This window comes from Gracilinanus agilis, chromosome 1 (genome assembly GCF_016433145.1).
Source record: "Gracilinanus agilis isolate LMUSP501 chromosome 1, AgileGrace, whole genome shotgun sequence".
In the NCBI taxonomy this organism is placed as follows: domain Eukaryota; kingdom Metazoa; phylum Chordata; class Mammalia; order Didelphimorphia; family Didelphidae; genus Gracilinanus; species Gracilinanus agilis.
Genome location: NC_058130.1, coordinates 271,067,537 through 271,081,632, shown reverse-complemented (window position 1 = coordinate 271,081,632; position 14,096 = coordinate 271,067,537). Strand labels below are relative to the sequence as shown.

The 14,096-nt window shown below is 37.0% G+C and overlaps 1 protein-coding gene across 1 annotated transcript in view; it reads left to right on the top strand.

Annotated features, from left to right (window-relative positions):
* TOM1L2 (target of myb1 like 2 membrane trafficking protein) overlaps window positions 1-14,096 on the top strand; it is a 173,115-nt gene that overhangs the window by 95,144 nt on the left and 63,875 nt on the right. Inside the window, exons 5-6 of the mRNA XM_044679918.1 lie at window positions 7,139-7,273; window positions 9,514-9,672. Coding sequence (XP_044535853.1) covers window positions 7,139-7,273; window positions 9,514-9,672 — 294 coding nt within the window. The remainder of the gene's footprint in view (window positions 1-7,138; window positions 7,274-9,513; window positions 9,673-14,096) is intronic.

Here is a 14,096-nt window from a genome sequence, read left to right as displayed (position 1 = left end):
AATTTCTTTTTTTTTTAATTTCCTAATCTTTTATTTTAAATTCAATTACATGAAAAAACAATTTTAACCTTCATTTTCTTTAAGTTTGAACCAAATCTTCATCCTCTCTTCCTCATCCTCTCTTCCTCCTCCCCTTTCCATATTAGTCCTTTAGTGAAAGAGAAATTGAAAAAATGAAGGAAAAGTGAATAAAGTGAAATTTAGTATGTCTCAAATGACAGACTCTCTAGTTCTTTCTCTGGAGGTGGATAGCATTTTTCATTTCTTGGATCACTATATTGCCAGGAATAGCTAAGACATTCATAAATGTTCACCACATAATATAATTTTGCTGTATTGTAAACAATGTTCTCCTAGTTCTACTCACTTCACTTTACATCATATAGGTTCGTATAGGTCTTTCTCAAATCATCCTTCATATCATTTCTTATAGCACAGTAATATTCCATTACAATCATATACCACAACTTATTCTTTGCTGCTACTAAAAGAACTGCTATAAATATTTTTGCATAGATGGGTCCTTCTTCCTTTTTAAAAATCTCTATGGAACATAGACCTAGTAATATTGCTGGGTCAAAGGATATATACCAGTGGTTCCCAAACTTTTTTGGCCTACTGCCCCCTTTCCAGAAAAAATATTAGTTAGCCCCCTGGAAATTAATTTTTTAAATTTTAATAGCAATTAATAGGAAAGATAAATGCACCATCACCACTCCTCTAGATCGCTGCAGCACCCACTAGGGGGCGGTAGCGCCCACTTTGGGAATCACTGATATACACAGTATTAAAGTTTTTAGGGCATAGTTCCAAATCACTCTCCAGTACACCACTCCACCAGCAGTATTCATGTCCCAATTTTGTACCATCCCTTCCAGCAGTTACTATTTTCTTTTTCTATCATATTAGCCAATCTGATAAGTATGAGGTGGTACCTCAGAGTTGTTTTATTTTTATTTTTTTTTTAGATCTTTATTTTATTAATTAATTTGTAACATTTTCCCATGGTTATAGGATTCATGTTCTATCCCTCCCCTCCTTCCACCCCCTCCCATAGCCGACGCCCAATTCCACTGTGTTTTACATGTGTCATTGATCAAGACCTATTTCCATATTATTGATATTTGCACTAGGGTGCTTGTTTAGAGTCAAGATCCCCAATCATAACCCCATTAATCCATGTGATCAGGCAGTTGTTTTTCTTCTGTGTTTCTATTCCCACAGTTCTTCATCTTAATGTGAATGGCGTTCTTTCCCTCAGAGTTGTCCTGGATCATTGCATTGCTGCTAGTAGAGAAGTCCACTACATTCAATTTTACCACAGTGTATCAGTCTCTATACAATGTTCTCCTGCTCCTTTCACTCTGCATCAATTCCTGGAGGTCATTCCAGTTCACATGGAATTCCTCCAGTTCATTACTCCTTTGTGCACAATAGTATTCCATCACCAACAGATACCACAGTCTTATTCATTTAACCTTCACATCTCTCTACTTTCTTGACCAATAACTTACTTTGGGTTCTCATGACCTCTCTCCCTAGGTTATTTTAGTAATCTCCTCACTGACTTCCCAACTTCTCTCTTTACTATTTCTAACCTTCACATATCTGCCAAATGAATCTTCATAATACATAAGTCTGTCCATGTCATTCTCTCACTCAAAAATAGTTAATATTGCCTTTGGATAAAATAAAAACTCAGCCTGGCATGTCAGGCCCTCCACTGTTTGGCTTCTGCCTATCTTTTCAGCTTATTTTCACATTATTCAAATCCACACACTCATTGTTTCAGCCAATCTAGACTATTAGTTTCTTAAATTTTCCAACATCACTTCGTCTAGAATATCTAGCTTTTAGTTTCCCAATGTAAAAAGGATGAAATAGCCTTGAGCTATTGCTGCTGGATTCATACTACAATGACTTTCACTCTCCTGAAGAACATAGTCAACCAGGAGAACTAGCTGCCAAAGCCACATCTGTCATTTGCCTAAAATAGGACCTGGTTTCTTAAGTGTAAGCATCATTTACCATACATTTATTAAGCACCAACTCTGAGCTTATATTTTACTGGGGAGACATCAAGTAGGTAGGTAGGTAGGTAGACAGGTAGAAAGAAAGATGGATGAACAGATACAGAACAAGAAAGACAGACAGATAAACTATAGATACACATATGTATATATGTGTGTGTTTATATGTATGTATATGCATATACATACATATATATATATATATATACACCGAATAAAAATCAATAATTATGGGAGAGAGGTTAAGAGTAATTGAAGGGATCAGGAAAGCCTTTCTTTAGAAGGTAATACTTTTCACAAAGTAAAAGATTTTTCTCAAGTTGTCAGTGAGGAAGTACATTCCAGGTGTGAGGGATAGCCATTACAAAGTCACAGTGGGAGATGTGAAGAATCACATAATTTACTTATACTGTGAAGTTTAGGAAGGAAGAGAATAAAGCTAAAAAGGTTGGGAATTATTTGGCTATATCTACACTTAAGGAAAATCATTTTGGCAACTGTGCAAAGGGATGAATTTAAGTGGAAAAAGACTTGAAACGAGGAGACCAGTTAAGCCATTGCAGCTAGTCCAGGTAAGAGGCAAAGGAGGGCCTGAACTAAAATAATTACTGTGTCAGTAATGAGTAATGTGGAAAGGATAGATTGAAGAAATGTTGTAGAGATAGAAATGGTAAAATTTGACAACTGCATTATTTCACATTGAATATTTGGCAGCAGGCATTAAAAACTGAGGGGACCAGGAAAGGCCTCCTGCAGAAGATACTTGAGAAAGAAAGCCAGAAACTCCAAAAGGCAGAAGTGAGGAGAGAGACCATTACAGAAGACAGCTTTGAGAAATTTATCTTGACATTGTCCCAAGGAGATACCACATAAATATAATTTCTGGATTTCTTCAAATTCTATATTTCTGTATCCCATCCCAACTTCAATCTTGCCTCTGAACTACCACAGCTTTCCAGTTCAGCCTTCTACCAGTCAGCTAGGAAAGAATAAAAGCTTTGGAATCCTTTGAACTAATAGGCCCTGCTGTGATCATATAGTCCACAGCATTCAACTTGTCAGAAGAATGTGTACCTGGCAAACTAAATTAGTATCTAACTGAGAGCTTGAGGTGTGAAGAAAAGAGGAGCTAAAATTATTCTCTTGCCCCCCCACCCCCATTCTCATTGCCCTCATCTCTGATCTAACTACATCTTTGACCATTAGAGGAGAGGAGAAAAGGAAGTTGGAAAGGGTCCTGTGCAACATTTTGTGTCCACTTCAAAATGTTGGGGGGGGGGGTTTGAAATAAATTCCAGAAGATCTGTGACACCTCTCTTCCCATACCCATAACTTGATAGACTGGAGCTGACTAGTTAGTAAAGAATTTTGATCCTAGAGAAAGTAATATATACTCAATGTAAACTTCTTGAGGGCATGACATATTTCTCTTTTTCTTTGTATACCTAGCACTTAGCATAATGCCTGACATATAATTGATTGATCCAGGAATTAGGTAAAAGAAGGGATATATAGGTTGGTCCCACTTGTGAAGTAAGGGTATCCTAGCCACTACCCCCTAAAAATGTAGTAAAGCAGCCCTTTTGGTGTTATAGAAGCCTTTGTGTTGACAGGGGCAGATTTCCCTTCAAACCCCTTCAACCCACAACAAAAACTAAAAATAATAGCTAGTATTTGTACAATACCAACACTATGCCAAGCACTGATATTAACTCATTTCATCCCTTACAACAACCATGGAAGGAAGGTGCTATTATTAATCTCATTTTGTATTTAGGAAACTGAGGCAAACAGACTTATTCAAGGTCACACAGGTATAGGTCAGATTTGAATGTAGAATTTCCTGACTCTCTATCCACTATCCACTTAGCTGCCTACTATAGAACTAAATAATTGTTCAAAGATTAGAATTAAATGTTAAAACTATTTTGATGAATGTACTTTAAATTTCTACATATTAAATAAGGGGATAAAGAAACTGCATACTGATAGTTATTTTTGTAGTAATTGGGATGCTTTGATTATAATTAAGGGACCTGGGGACAGCTGGGTAGCTCAGTGAATTGAGAACCAGACCTAGAGACGGGAGGTCCTAGGTTCAAATCTGGCCTCAGACGCTTCCCAGCTGTGTGACCCTAGGCAAGTCATTTGATCCCCATTGCCTACCCCTTACCACTCTTCTGCCTTGGAGCCAATACACAGTATTGACTTCAAGACAGAAGGTAAGGGTTTTAATCAATGAAGAGAAGGGAAGGGAAGAGGAAAATGTACAAAGTTTTCTTTTTAAGTCATCTAGCTGACTTTGCCGTGAAATGTATTACAAATTCTGAAGAGTAAAACTAAAGAAGTTTTCACGGTCAGTAGGAAATATAAGAGGTGAAAAAGGGAGCAGATGATTCTGTTTTCTTCCTTTCTTATAGTCTATTTTTCTCTTATAGTCTCATTCATTAAAACAACTGTGCTGATTGTTAATTTTCATCAAGCACTTATTTCTAAAGATGGACTTGGGATATTTTTCTAGATGTCTATGTGTTTGTGAAAAGCCCTAAAATTGAAAACCAAGAAACCTGATCTAGAAGGGAAGCTAGGTGGCTCAGTGGTTTGAGAGCCAGGCCTAGAGACGGGAGTGTCTGGATTAAAATCTGGCCTCAGACACTTCCTAGCTGGGTGACCCTGGGCAAGTCATTTAACCCCCATTGCCTAGCCCTTACTGCTCTTCTGCCTTGAAATATCAATATTTAGTTTTGATTCTAAGATAAGGTAAAAAGTTTTAAAATTTTTTCTTAAGAAACTTTTAAAAAAAGAAACCTGATCTTCAGTCTTAGCCCTGCTAAGTCTTTAGTCTTAGTTTTAGCTCTGCCACAGATTAGCTGTTTGTGTGTTCTCATGCAGGTCCTTTCTGGGTGTCAGTTTCCTTATTCATCAAATAAGGTACTCGGATAAAGTGATCACTGATTCCTTTTTGTGTTAACATTTTTTAATCTAGAAATGAAAGACCTTAACTTGAAGCCTATCTTTAGTTCTTCATATGTCAGAGACCTATTTTTCTTTTCCATTTTGCTCAATTTACTAGCTGCCCTATATGGCATTTTAAATATTATGTGTGAAAATATCAAATGGAAGAAGAGTGTAAGAATTTATATGAAAGCAATGCATTTCCACTGTAGCTGATATACTGACATAACAAGTAATTCTCTTCTGTTCTTTCAACTATATATCCTAGTGCATTGTTACTAGAAGAACACCCTCCTTATAGGATGCTCAACAGTACTTATATGTTACTTTTCTATATCTGCTCCACAGAAGTGTTGCATACCGAATTAAGTTTTGTTTTGTTCCCACTACTGCTATTGAAAACCCAGTTCACTAGTTTATATATTTTAGCAAGGCTAGCAGGAGAGGAACAGATATAAATTTTGCTAATTCTATCTGCATTCTAAAATTATAACATATTGACCTAAAAAAGAGAACTGAGGAGTCCATAAATTTTTCCCAAAAAATGATGTCTTTTGTTTTTACATCGACTCATCAGCAAGCATTTATTAAATGCTTTGCTCTATGCTTGGCATCATACTAGGCATTCAGAATACAAAACCAAAAAGGAAACAGTCCCTGCCTTCTGAGAGCCTCCATTCTATTGAGGAAGACAACATATACATAGATCACTATTTATAAAATAAATACAAGATAATTCCACTAGCAGCTGAGAAGATCAGAAAAACTTCATGTAAAAGGTGATAGAAACCCAGAGATTTTTTTATCCTTACTTTCTATCTTAGTAACAAGTCTAGGACAGAAGGGCAAGGGCTAGGTAAACAGGGTTAAGCTACTTGCTTGTGGTCACACAGCTAGGAAGTATCTGAAGCCAGATTTGACCCCAGACCATCCATTTTCTAGACCTGTGCTCTATCCACTGTGACACTTAGCTGCCCTCCCTTTTTTAAACCCTTATAGCAACTCTAAGACCGAAAGTGAAGCCAGGGATTCTTAAAGATGGAAGGGAGGACTATGTAGTACAGGCATGGGGGATAGCTTGTATGAAGACATAGAGACTGGAAGAAATAGAATGTTATGCGAGAAGAACAAAAGTAAGCCAATTTGAGTATATGGAGAGAAGGGATATATATAATAAGCTTGAAAAAGTAGGTTGGAGACAGTTTGTGAAGGGCTTCAAATACCAAACAGAGGAGTTTGTGTTTGATTCTTGACATAACAGAGAACAGAGGGTTCATTTCTTCTGAATATATACTCCACCCCAACCAACAAGGCTATCCATGTATTTAAAAAGAAGGGGGGAAAACAGCTCAATAAAAACCAACTAGCACATCAGCAGCATCTGGCAATATATACATTAAATAACTCACACTCATAGTTCCCCATCTCTGAGATGAAGGAAGATCAGTACATTTTTCTCAGGTCTTTAAGACCCTGCTTAGTCATTATAACTCCATAGCATTGAGTTTTGCTTTTTTTCTCTTTCCATTTACATACTTATAGTCATTGCACATATTCTTTTCCCAGTTTTGTTTCCTTTTGCCAATTTTCCTCAAATTTCTCAAAATTCTTCATATTTATGTTTATAACCTCTGACAGCACAGTAATAAATAGTCTATTGTATTCTTGCACCATGATTTGTTTAGCTATTTCCGAATCAGTGGGCACCTACATTGTTTCTTTTTTGCTTCCTAAGAAATTGCTACAGTTATTATTTTGACACATATTGGACATTTCTATCTATCTTTAACCACCTTGAAGTAGCATATGCCTTGCAATGAGATCTCTGTTCAAAGGTTATAGATATTTTAGTCCCTTTTTAAATATAATTCCAAATTGCTTTCAGAATGGTTGGACTAGTTCACAGCTCCATAATGTGCCTGTCTTTCCATGGCCCCTTCAACATAGACTATTCCTATGTGCTGTGATCTTTGCCAATTTTCTGATGAAGTGAAACTTCTGAATTGTTTTAATTTGCAATTCTCTTAATGATTCCGAGCAGTCTTTCCACATGGTTGTTAATATTTTGCAGTTCTTCTGGGTCTGTAGATTTTTAACTTTGATAGAACTTTTTTTAAACTTTCATTTAAGACTTTTGGTTTCATTTTTCTTAGGCTTGGGCTGATGCATTTCGGAGTAGTCCTGATCTCACTGGAGTGGTGCATATTTATGAAGAACTGAAAAGAAAAGGGATCGAATTTCCCATGGCAGACTTAGATGCCTTGTCTCCAATACATACACCACAGCGGGTAAGCAACAGCATGGCATTTTCCAGGAAGACCTAGAAAAGAATTAGATAACCTTCAGCACCAACCTTCTGCTGTTCCTTCTTAATTATTAAACTTCAGAACACATTTTTTCAAAGTTTGTAGGGCATTTATTTTTAAGAACAATGGGGAATGTATAAATGAGGCAGCTGGTTGACTAGTGATTTAAAAGCTTGAAGAGTCTCCCTCACTCTTAGAAGACTTTTTTTTTTAACCCTTACCTTCTGTGTATTGGCTCATAGGTGGAAGAGTGGTAAGGGTGGGCAATGGGGGGTCAAGTGACTTGCCCAGGGTCACACAGCTGGGAAGTGTCTGAGGCCAGATTTGAACCTAGGACCTCCCGTCTCCAGGCCTGACTCTCAATCCACTGAGCTACCCAGCTGCCCCACCCTTAGAAGATTTTAATATTAAGCTTAGAAAGAAAGATCCAACTGATGGGCCATTTTAATGTCAAGTTCTCATGAAAATGGTCATTTGCTTAGACTCATCAGAATCTATCTTTAAGAACCCTGATTAAAGTCTATTATGGAGATTCAGTTCTCTCCCTTTGAGAGTCACTTTCAGTCTTGGTTGACACAGATGGGTAGAGGTATTGTCATTTTTCAAAGGGGCAAAGATCTACACTTTTTTCCTACCACTTCAAATCAAATTAGTTATGCTGCCAGTAGATACATTTATTGATAAATAAATATTGGTTCCATTAATCTGAACTTCTGGGTGTCTGCGCTTTATGAAGTGCACCACTTCACTTTTGTTTTTTCCAACAATATCCAAAGTGAATCCAGATAAACTATTCATTCTAATCAGCTTTGGGAGCCACAACTTTTAAAAACATAGTTCAAGGAAATTAAAACTTTTGGGTCTCCCACAGAAGTTTTTGTAAAGCTACATGATCATGATACTTAGGAGCTGAAAGCACATACATGTCTCTTCATTTTATCAAAGAAATTTGAGAGTAGGAACACCATATATTCTCCCTATTTTGCAGAAAGAGAGAGAACCAAAGGTTAAGGGATTTGCTTGAGAACTCACTAGAAGTGGATCTTGAGACTAGAATACATGTGTTCTAAGTTCCAGGAAAGAAATGAGGTCTTTGATTGTATCTGTTCTTTGTCCATGAAATACTGTGCTAGTAGTAGTAGTGTTTGGAGTTGATAGCATCCTGAACCAGAAAACAGAAACCTTGGGTTCAAATGTAGCCACAGATCCTAATTAGCTATTTAATTTCTTAGAATACCACTTTCCTCCTGTATAAAGTAAGAATAATATTTTTAGTATAATTCACAGAATAGTGGTTGAGAAAGTGCTTTACTAATCTCAAACTGCTATATAAATTTTTGTTTTTAAGAATGGGAGTTTATATGTCTTGACAGTAAATGAGTTAATGCACAAGAAGTGATTTGAGATGTCCAAAGGGAGTTGTGCTTTTCAAAACATGGTACTTATTATGATTGTGACTTGTATTGTACAAACTACTTTCTGTGCTTTGTGTTTTAAATATAACTGCTTTACTCTTCTAAAAAGACACAAATCAGTATTCTTGTATCAGTGCTTACAAAGAATATTCTGTAGTTCTATAATTACTATTTATTTTATTCTCCTTATAAAGGCCAAAATATAGTATGTTATCACACTGTATAAGAATCATGACCAAGCTTGACCCCAATGAAGAGATGAAGTGGTTTCCCCCATTCTTTGCAGATTTGGGGGGATTATGGACATAGAACAATGCATATATTGTCCTACTTTTTTGAGAGTTAGCTTAGATGAGCATTTTTTTTTTAATTTTTGTTATAAGGAATAACAATCTGGGAGGGAATAAAGGAATGATAATTTGATTAATTGAGGTAACATGAAAAAAGATAATGATAAATATTTTTAAAATTTTAATAATAATTGGTATCATCAGCCTTCTACCTAAAATGCTAGATATTCATTGTAACCACAGTCATAGTTCCCTTGAAGAGCTCAAAGTTCTTTCAGGGCTGTTATTTGATTTTTTCTTTCTACATTTCTGTAATTTGTCAGGGCAGATCAAATGACTTGCCCAGGGCTACAAAGTCAGTGGTCAAATTTAGGATAGGACCATGGTGGTTGGATTGCCCATCTTTTTGTTTCTCCCCAGGCAGCTCTGGTTGGGATAGTTATTTGAGGCAAGATAATTCAGGTATATTCATATAAACAGTTTAAATGCATGGAGAATTTTGTTATTGGTATGGCAGAGCATCCCTGAAGTGGATCCAGCAGCGACAATGAATAGGTCTCAATCGCAACAAAGAATGAACTCTGCTTCCTCATCTGCACCTTCTCCTACACCATACTCGGCTCCTCAGGCCCCATCTTTGAATGTGACTGGGCCTATCACCGCCAACTCAGAACAGGTACCTTTTCACTTGGAGTCTATTGGCAAGGTTGTTACTTTGTCATACTTGTACAATCCAACCTAGTAATGACCTAAACCAGGATTTTTCAGAAAAATTTAGGGGGTTGCCTTTCTTTAAAATTTGGACAATTGGGGCAGCTGGCTGGCTCAGTGGATTGAGAGCCAGGCCTAGAGACGGGAGGTCCTAGGTTCAAATCTGGCCTCAGACACTTCCCAGCTGTGTGATCCTGAGTAAGTCACTTGACCCCCATTGCCTAGCCCTTACCACTCTTCTGCCTTAGAGCCAATACACAGTATTGACTCCAAGATGGAATGTAAGGGTTTAAAAAAAAATTTTGGACAGTTTATATTGGTTAAACATTTGAGATTGAACTAGAGTAAAAAATGATGACTAAACATTTATATTTTTAAAAGATAACCCCCTCTTTCAAACTGTTATCTTCATCTCTATGAACTTATACTAAGAATACAGGAAAATGTCTATCAACTAGAATCCCAGAGAAAGAAGCTTACTAGTTGTATAAGTAGTTAACGTGGGGTTAATTTGAAACCCATTTTAGTTTCAATCTTTATTACTGCAAATCATTCTCAAATGTATTTGTAGTCAGCTTTTTTGCCTTACTGAATATAATGGTCTGATTAAGGATCTTGCAGCACCTGGGTTATATTCTAAAAATCAATTCTCATTGAATAGCCCTGGAGATTTTGTTATAAAAGCTCAAACTGACTGTGCCCTGGAAGTTGTTTTAATAACATTATTCTTAGGGGCAGCTGAGTAGCACAGTGTATAGAATGCCAGGCCTGGAGTTGGGAGGTCCTGGATTCAAATTTGACCTCAGAAAATTCCTAAATATGTGACCCTGGGCAAGTCACTTAACCCAAATGGCCTATCCCTTGCCACTCTTCTATCTTGGAACTGATACTTAGACAGAAGGTGAAGATTTAAAAAACAAACCAACCAGTATTCTTGAGGTCAATTTATTTTCTTGTAGTTTTCCAAATTCTCTTTAAAACAAGGAGCAAAAAAAAAATTTTTAATGCAGGCCTACATTGAACTAGCTTTTTTTGACAACCATACCACACTGTTGATATACTCAGTTTTGCAATCCACCCCAAGATCTTTTTTCAAATAAATCTAGCCAAGTCTCTAAAAATCACATGAAATTTATTTTCTGAACCTACATGTAAAACTTTATCCCTATCATGTTAGTTTGAAATTATGAATTATTGCTATTGATGAAGATTTTAGAAGCTCTTTCCCTAGAAAACTTTAAAATAAAATAGAATGCCCTTTGAATATATATGGTTTCAAAATAATTCTTACTAAGATACTGGCAGAAAGTAGATTATTCCCTCAAGATTTCTTCCAGAACTAAGATTTTTGTTGCAGATAAGAAGCAATTGCTACCATGTTCAAGATGTGGTATGTGCAGCGGGTACCTTCAAAGAACTACTTGAGGAAATAACAAACACACAAACATAAAAATTAGCACAATGTATGTTAAACACCAATACTAAAATAAACTCAGAGAAGGAAGAGATCATTGTGGGCTGGGTGATTAGGGAGAGCTTTCTCAGTGTTACTTGGACAGAGTTTCTAATAGGCTCACTCAAACCAAAACCTGCTTCCTTAACCCAGCCCATCTTTTCCACTCTCATCAACAACTGTTTTCATTGCCAGCTTTGATAGCATGACCCAACACTCAAAGAGGGAACTAGGGGGACTAAATGGAGAGTCAAGAAGGCTGTTAACCATGAGCAAATCACTTAACTTCACAGTGCTGTTTTTCATATCTGAAAGTATCTACTAACTTCAGCCATTCACAGACTTTGAATCTTCACCCCAAGTAACCCTTGCCATCAGATTTCTTTGTTCCTATTCCAGGGCTACTGAGCATTAGTGGATAAATTCACCAAAGTGAGCTTACTTCACCTACTACAAATTTGTGCTATTTCCTGAATGCTGCTTGCCAGGTACTTCTCTGCCTTTATTGGCTATCTCTCCTTTTCTATTCAGCATTACTGTCCCTTCTCTCTTCTCCTGTATTTCACATGTCCACATTTTATAGTTGTTGGAAGCCTTGACTTTCCTACTTTCGTACATTAAGAACCTATCCAATGTTAGTTCCTTCATTACCTTTCTTCATTCTTCAGAACATCTCAGCAGCAGCATCTTCTCTTTTTTCCTTCCTTCTGATTATACAGGCTAATTTTTCTACTGATTTCATTTATCTCATTCCCTTATAGCACCTCCAGACCTTTCCTCCATCAGTCATCTCCTCTCTCTTATTCATATTTATTCTCTTCCTTGCCACTGATTTTTCTCTGTCTACAAACTTGATTTAGCCTCCCCACTCCTTCTCAGCCATTTAGGCCCTGTCTCATCCCATTTCATCCCTTTCACAGCCAAGCTTCTTGGGGAAAGTTGTCTAAATCCAATTCCTCTGCTTCTAATCAATCTGTCTTCTGTCCCTACTACTCTACCAAAATGATTCTTTCAAAAGTCATTAATGACCTCCTAATTGCCAAATTCAGTATCTTTTTCTTCCTTGACCTTTTCAGCTTTTGATACAGTTAGTTACTCCTTACCACCTTCTTTTTTGGCTTCAAAGATACCACCCTCTGTTAGCTCTCCTCCTCCTTCTCCAACCATTCCTTTGCTGGCCCTTCGAAAGCTTCCTGACTCCTGATTGTGGGCATTTCCTTCCATAGGGTCTGTCCTTGTCAGTCTTCTCTCAGGATGTCTTTTCCCTTACAGTCTCACTACCACAACTTCATCTACCACCCTTCTACTTAAATCTATAAGGATGATTCCAAAAGCTATATCTCCAGCCTTTAATCTCTCTCTCTTTTTAAACTTTTACCTTCCATCTTAGTATCAATTCAAAGACAGAATGGCAGGGACTGGGCAATTGAAGTTAAGTGATTTGCCCAGGGTCACACATCTAGGAAGTGTCTGAGGCTAAATTTGAACCCATGTACTCTTGACTCTAGGCCTAGCGCTCTAGCCATTGTGCTATCTAAATGCCACCTTTATAACTTCTCTTTTGATCTTCGAACTCATATCCTTGTGAGTCCCGGGTCTTCAAGATGTCATGATCTGGGTGTCCAATCAATTCTTCAAACTGATCATTTCTAAAACTAAGCTCATTATTTCCCCCCAAACTTGCTCACACTTTATGATTTCTTTTGTTATTTCTATTGTTACTGGTACCTAGGCTGTTCCAGTATGTTTGTGTTTTTACCATCTCATAATATATCTCTCTTTTTCTTCCCACTATAAACCACTCTAGTCTGGTTTTTATTTCCACTTGACTCCTTTCAGGTCTTCCCAGCTCTGCTCTCTGCTTTGTCCTTGACACCACTGCCAGAATAATCTTTCAAATAAATCTGTTTTAAAATCTTCACTGACTTCTTCTTAGCAGGTTAGGTTCCTTTTCCTGGTTTTCAAGGTGCTTCAAAATCTTAACAATACCCTTCTTTTCTCACTTTATTTCATATTATTAATTACTATGCAACCTGCACTCCAGCCATACTAGTTTACACCTTGTCCTACAGACATGTCATGCTATCTAACATGTTTTTCAGTCCACTGGTATTTTAATAATTTCTACCCTCTTCTGTATCCTTGAAATTCACACTGATTTCCCAGTCAGGGATATTTTATCAGAAGACATAGCTGTGGGAATGAACAATAGCCTAGTTTATTATGGTGGCCCATAATAATTTATTATGTGATAATTTATTATGTAGCCCATCAGTCAGTTGAATCAACTGTGTTGTTTGTATAACCTAAGTTTTAGATTTTCTACTAAGTACTTACCATTCATATTTTGAATTATTCGACTTACCACCTAAGTGGTTTGTGGCTGAGAAATGCCCTTTAGCGTTGTTCTTCTATCATTAGTAATTACTTTTTTTTCTGTGTCATGAATAAACATACCTAAACAAGCTCTTTTATGGTGTGAACTGTGGAATTCTGGAAGCCTTCTGTGACCTTCACATGTGTCAAAAAGGTTTCAAAGAACATTAAGAGCAGAGCTGCTAGGATCAAGAGGACTAAGACTTTGAATTTTGACAGAAAATACAGAAAAGAAAAAAATTTGCAATGATACTGACTTTGGCAACAGGAAAAGTGAAGATATTTACTTTAGGTCTCAGGATTTTATGAACAAGTTATTGAAATAACTTCTAAGTAGCAGGCTGGGCAAATTCCAAGGATGTCTTTCCAGGGCTATGTTATCCTAACCTTCCCTCCTTCTCTTTCTTTCTCTCTCTCTCTCTCTCTCTCTCTCTCTCTCTCTCTCTCTCTCTCTCTCTCTCTCTGTTGCCTCCCTCGCCCTCTTATTTCCTTCCTTCTCTTCTCATTTTCACTCTCCCCCTTTTTCCTTTCTCTCTTTTTTCTCCTTTTTCTTTTACCAT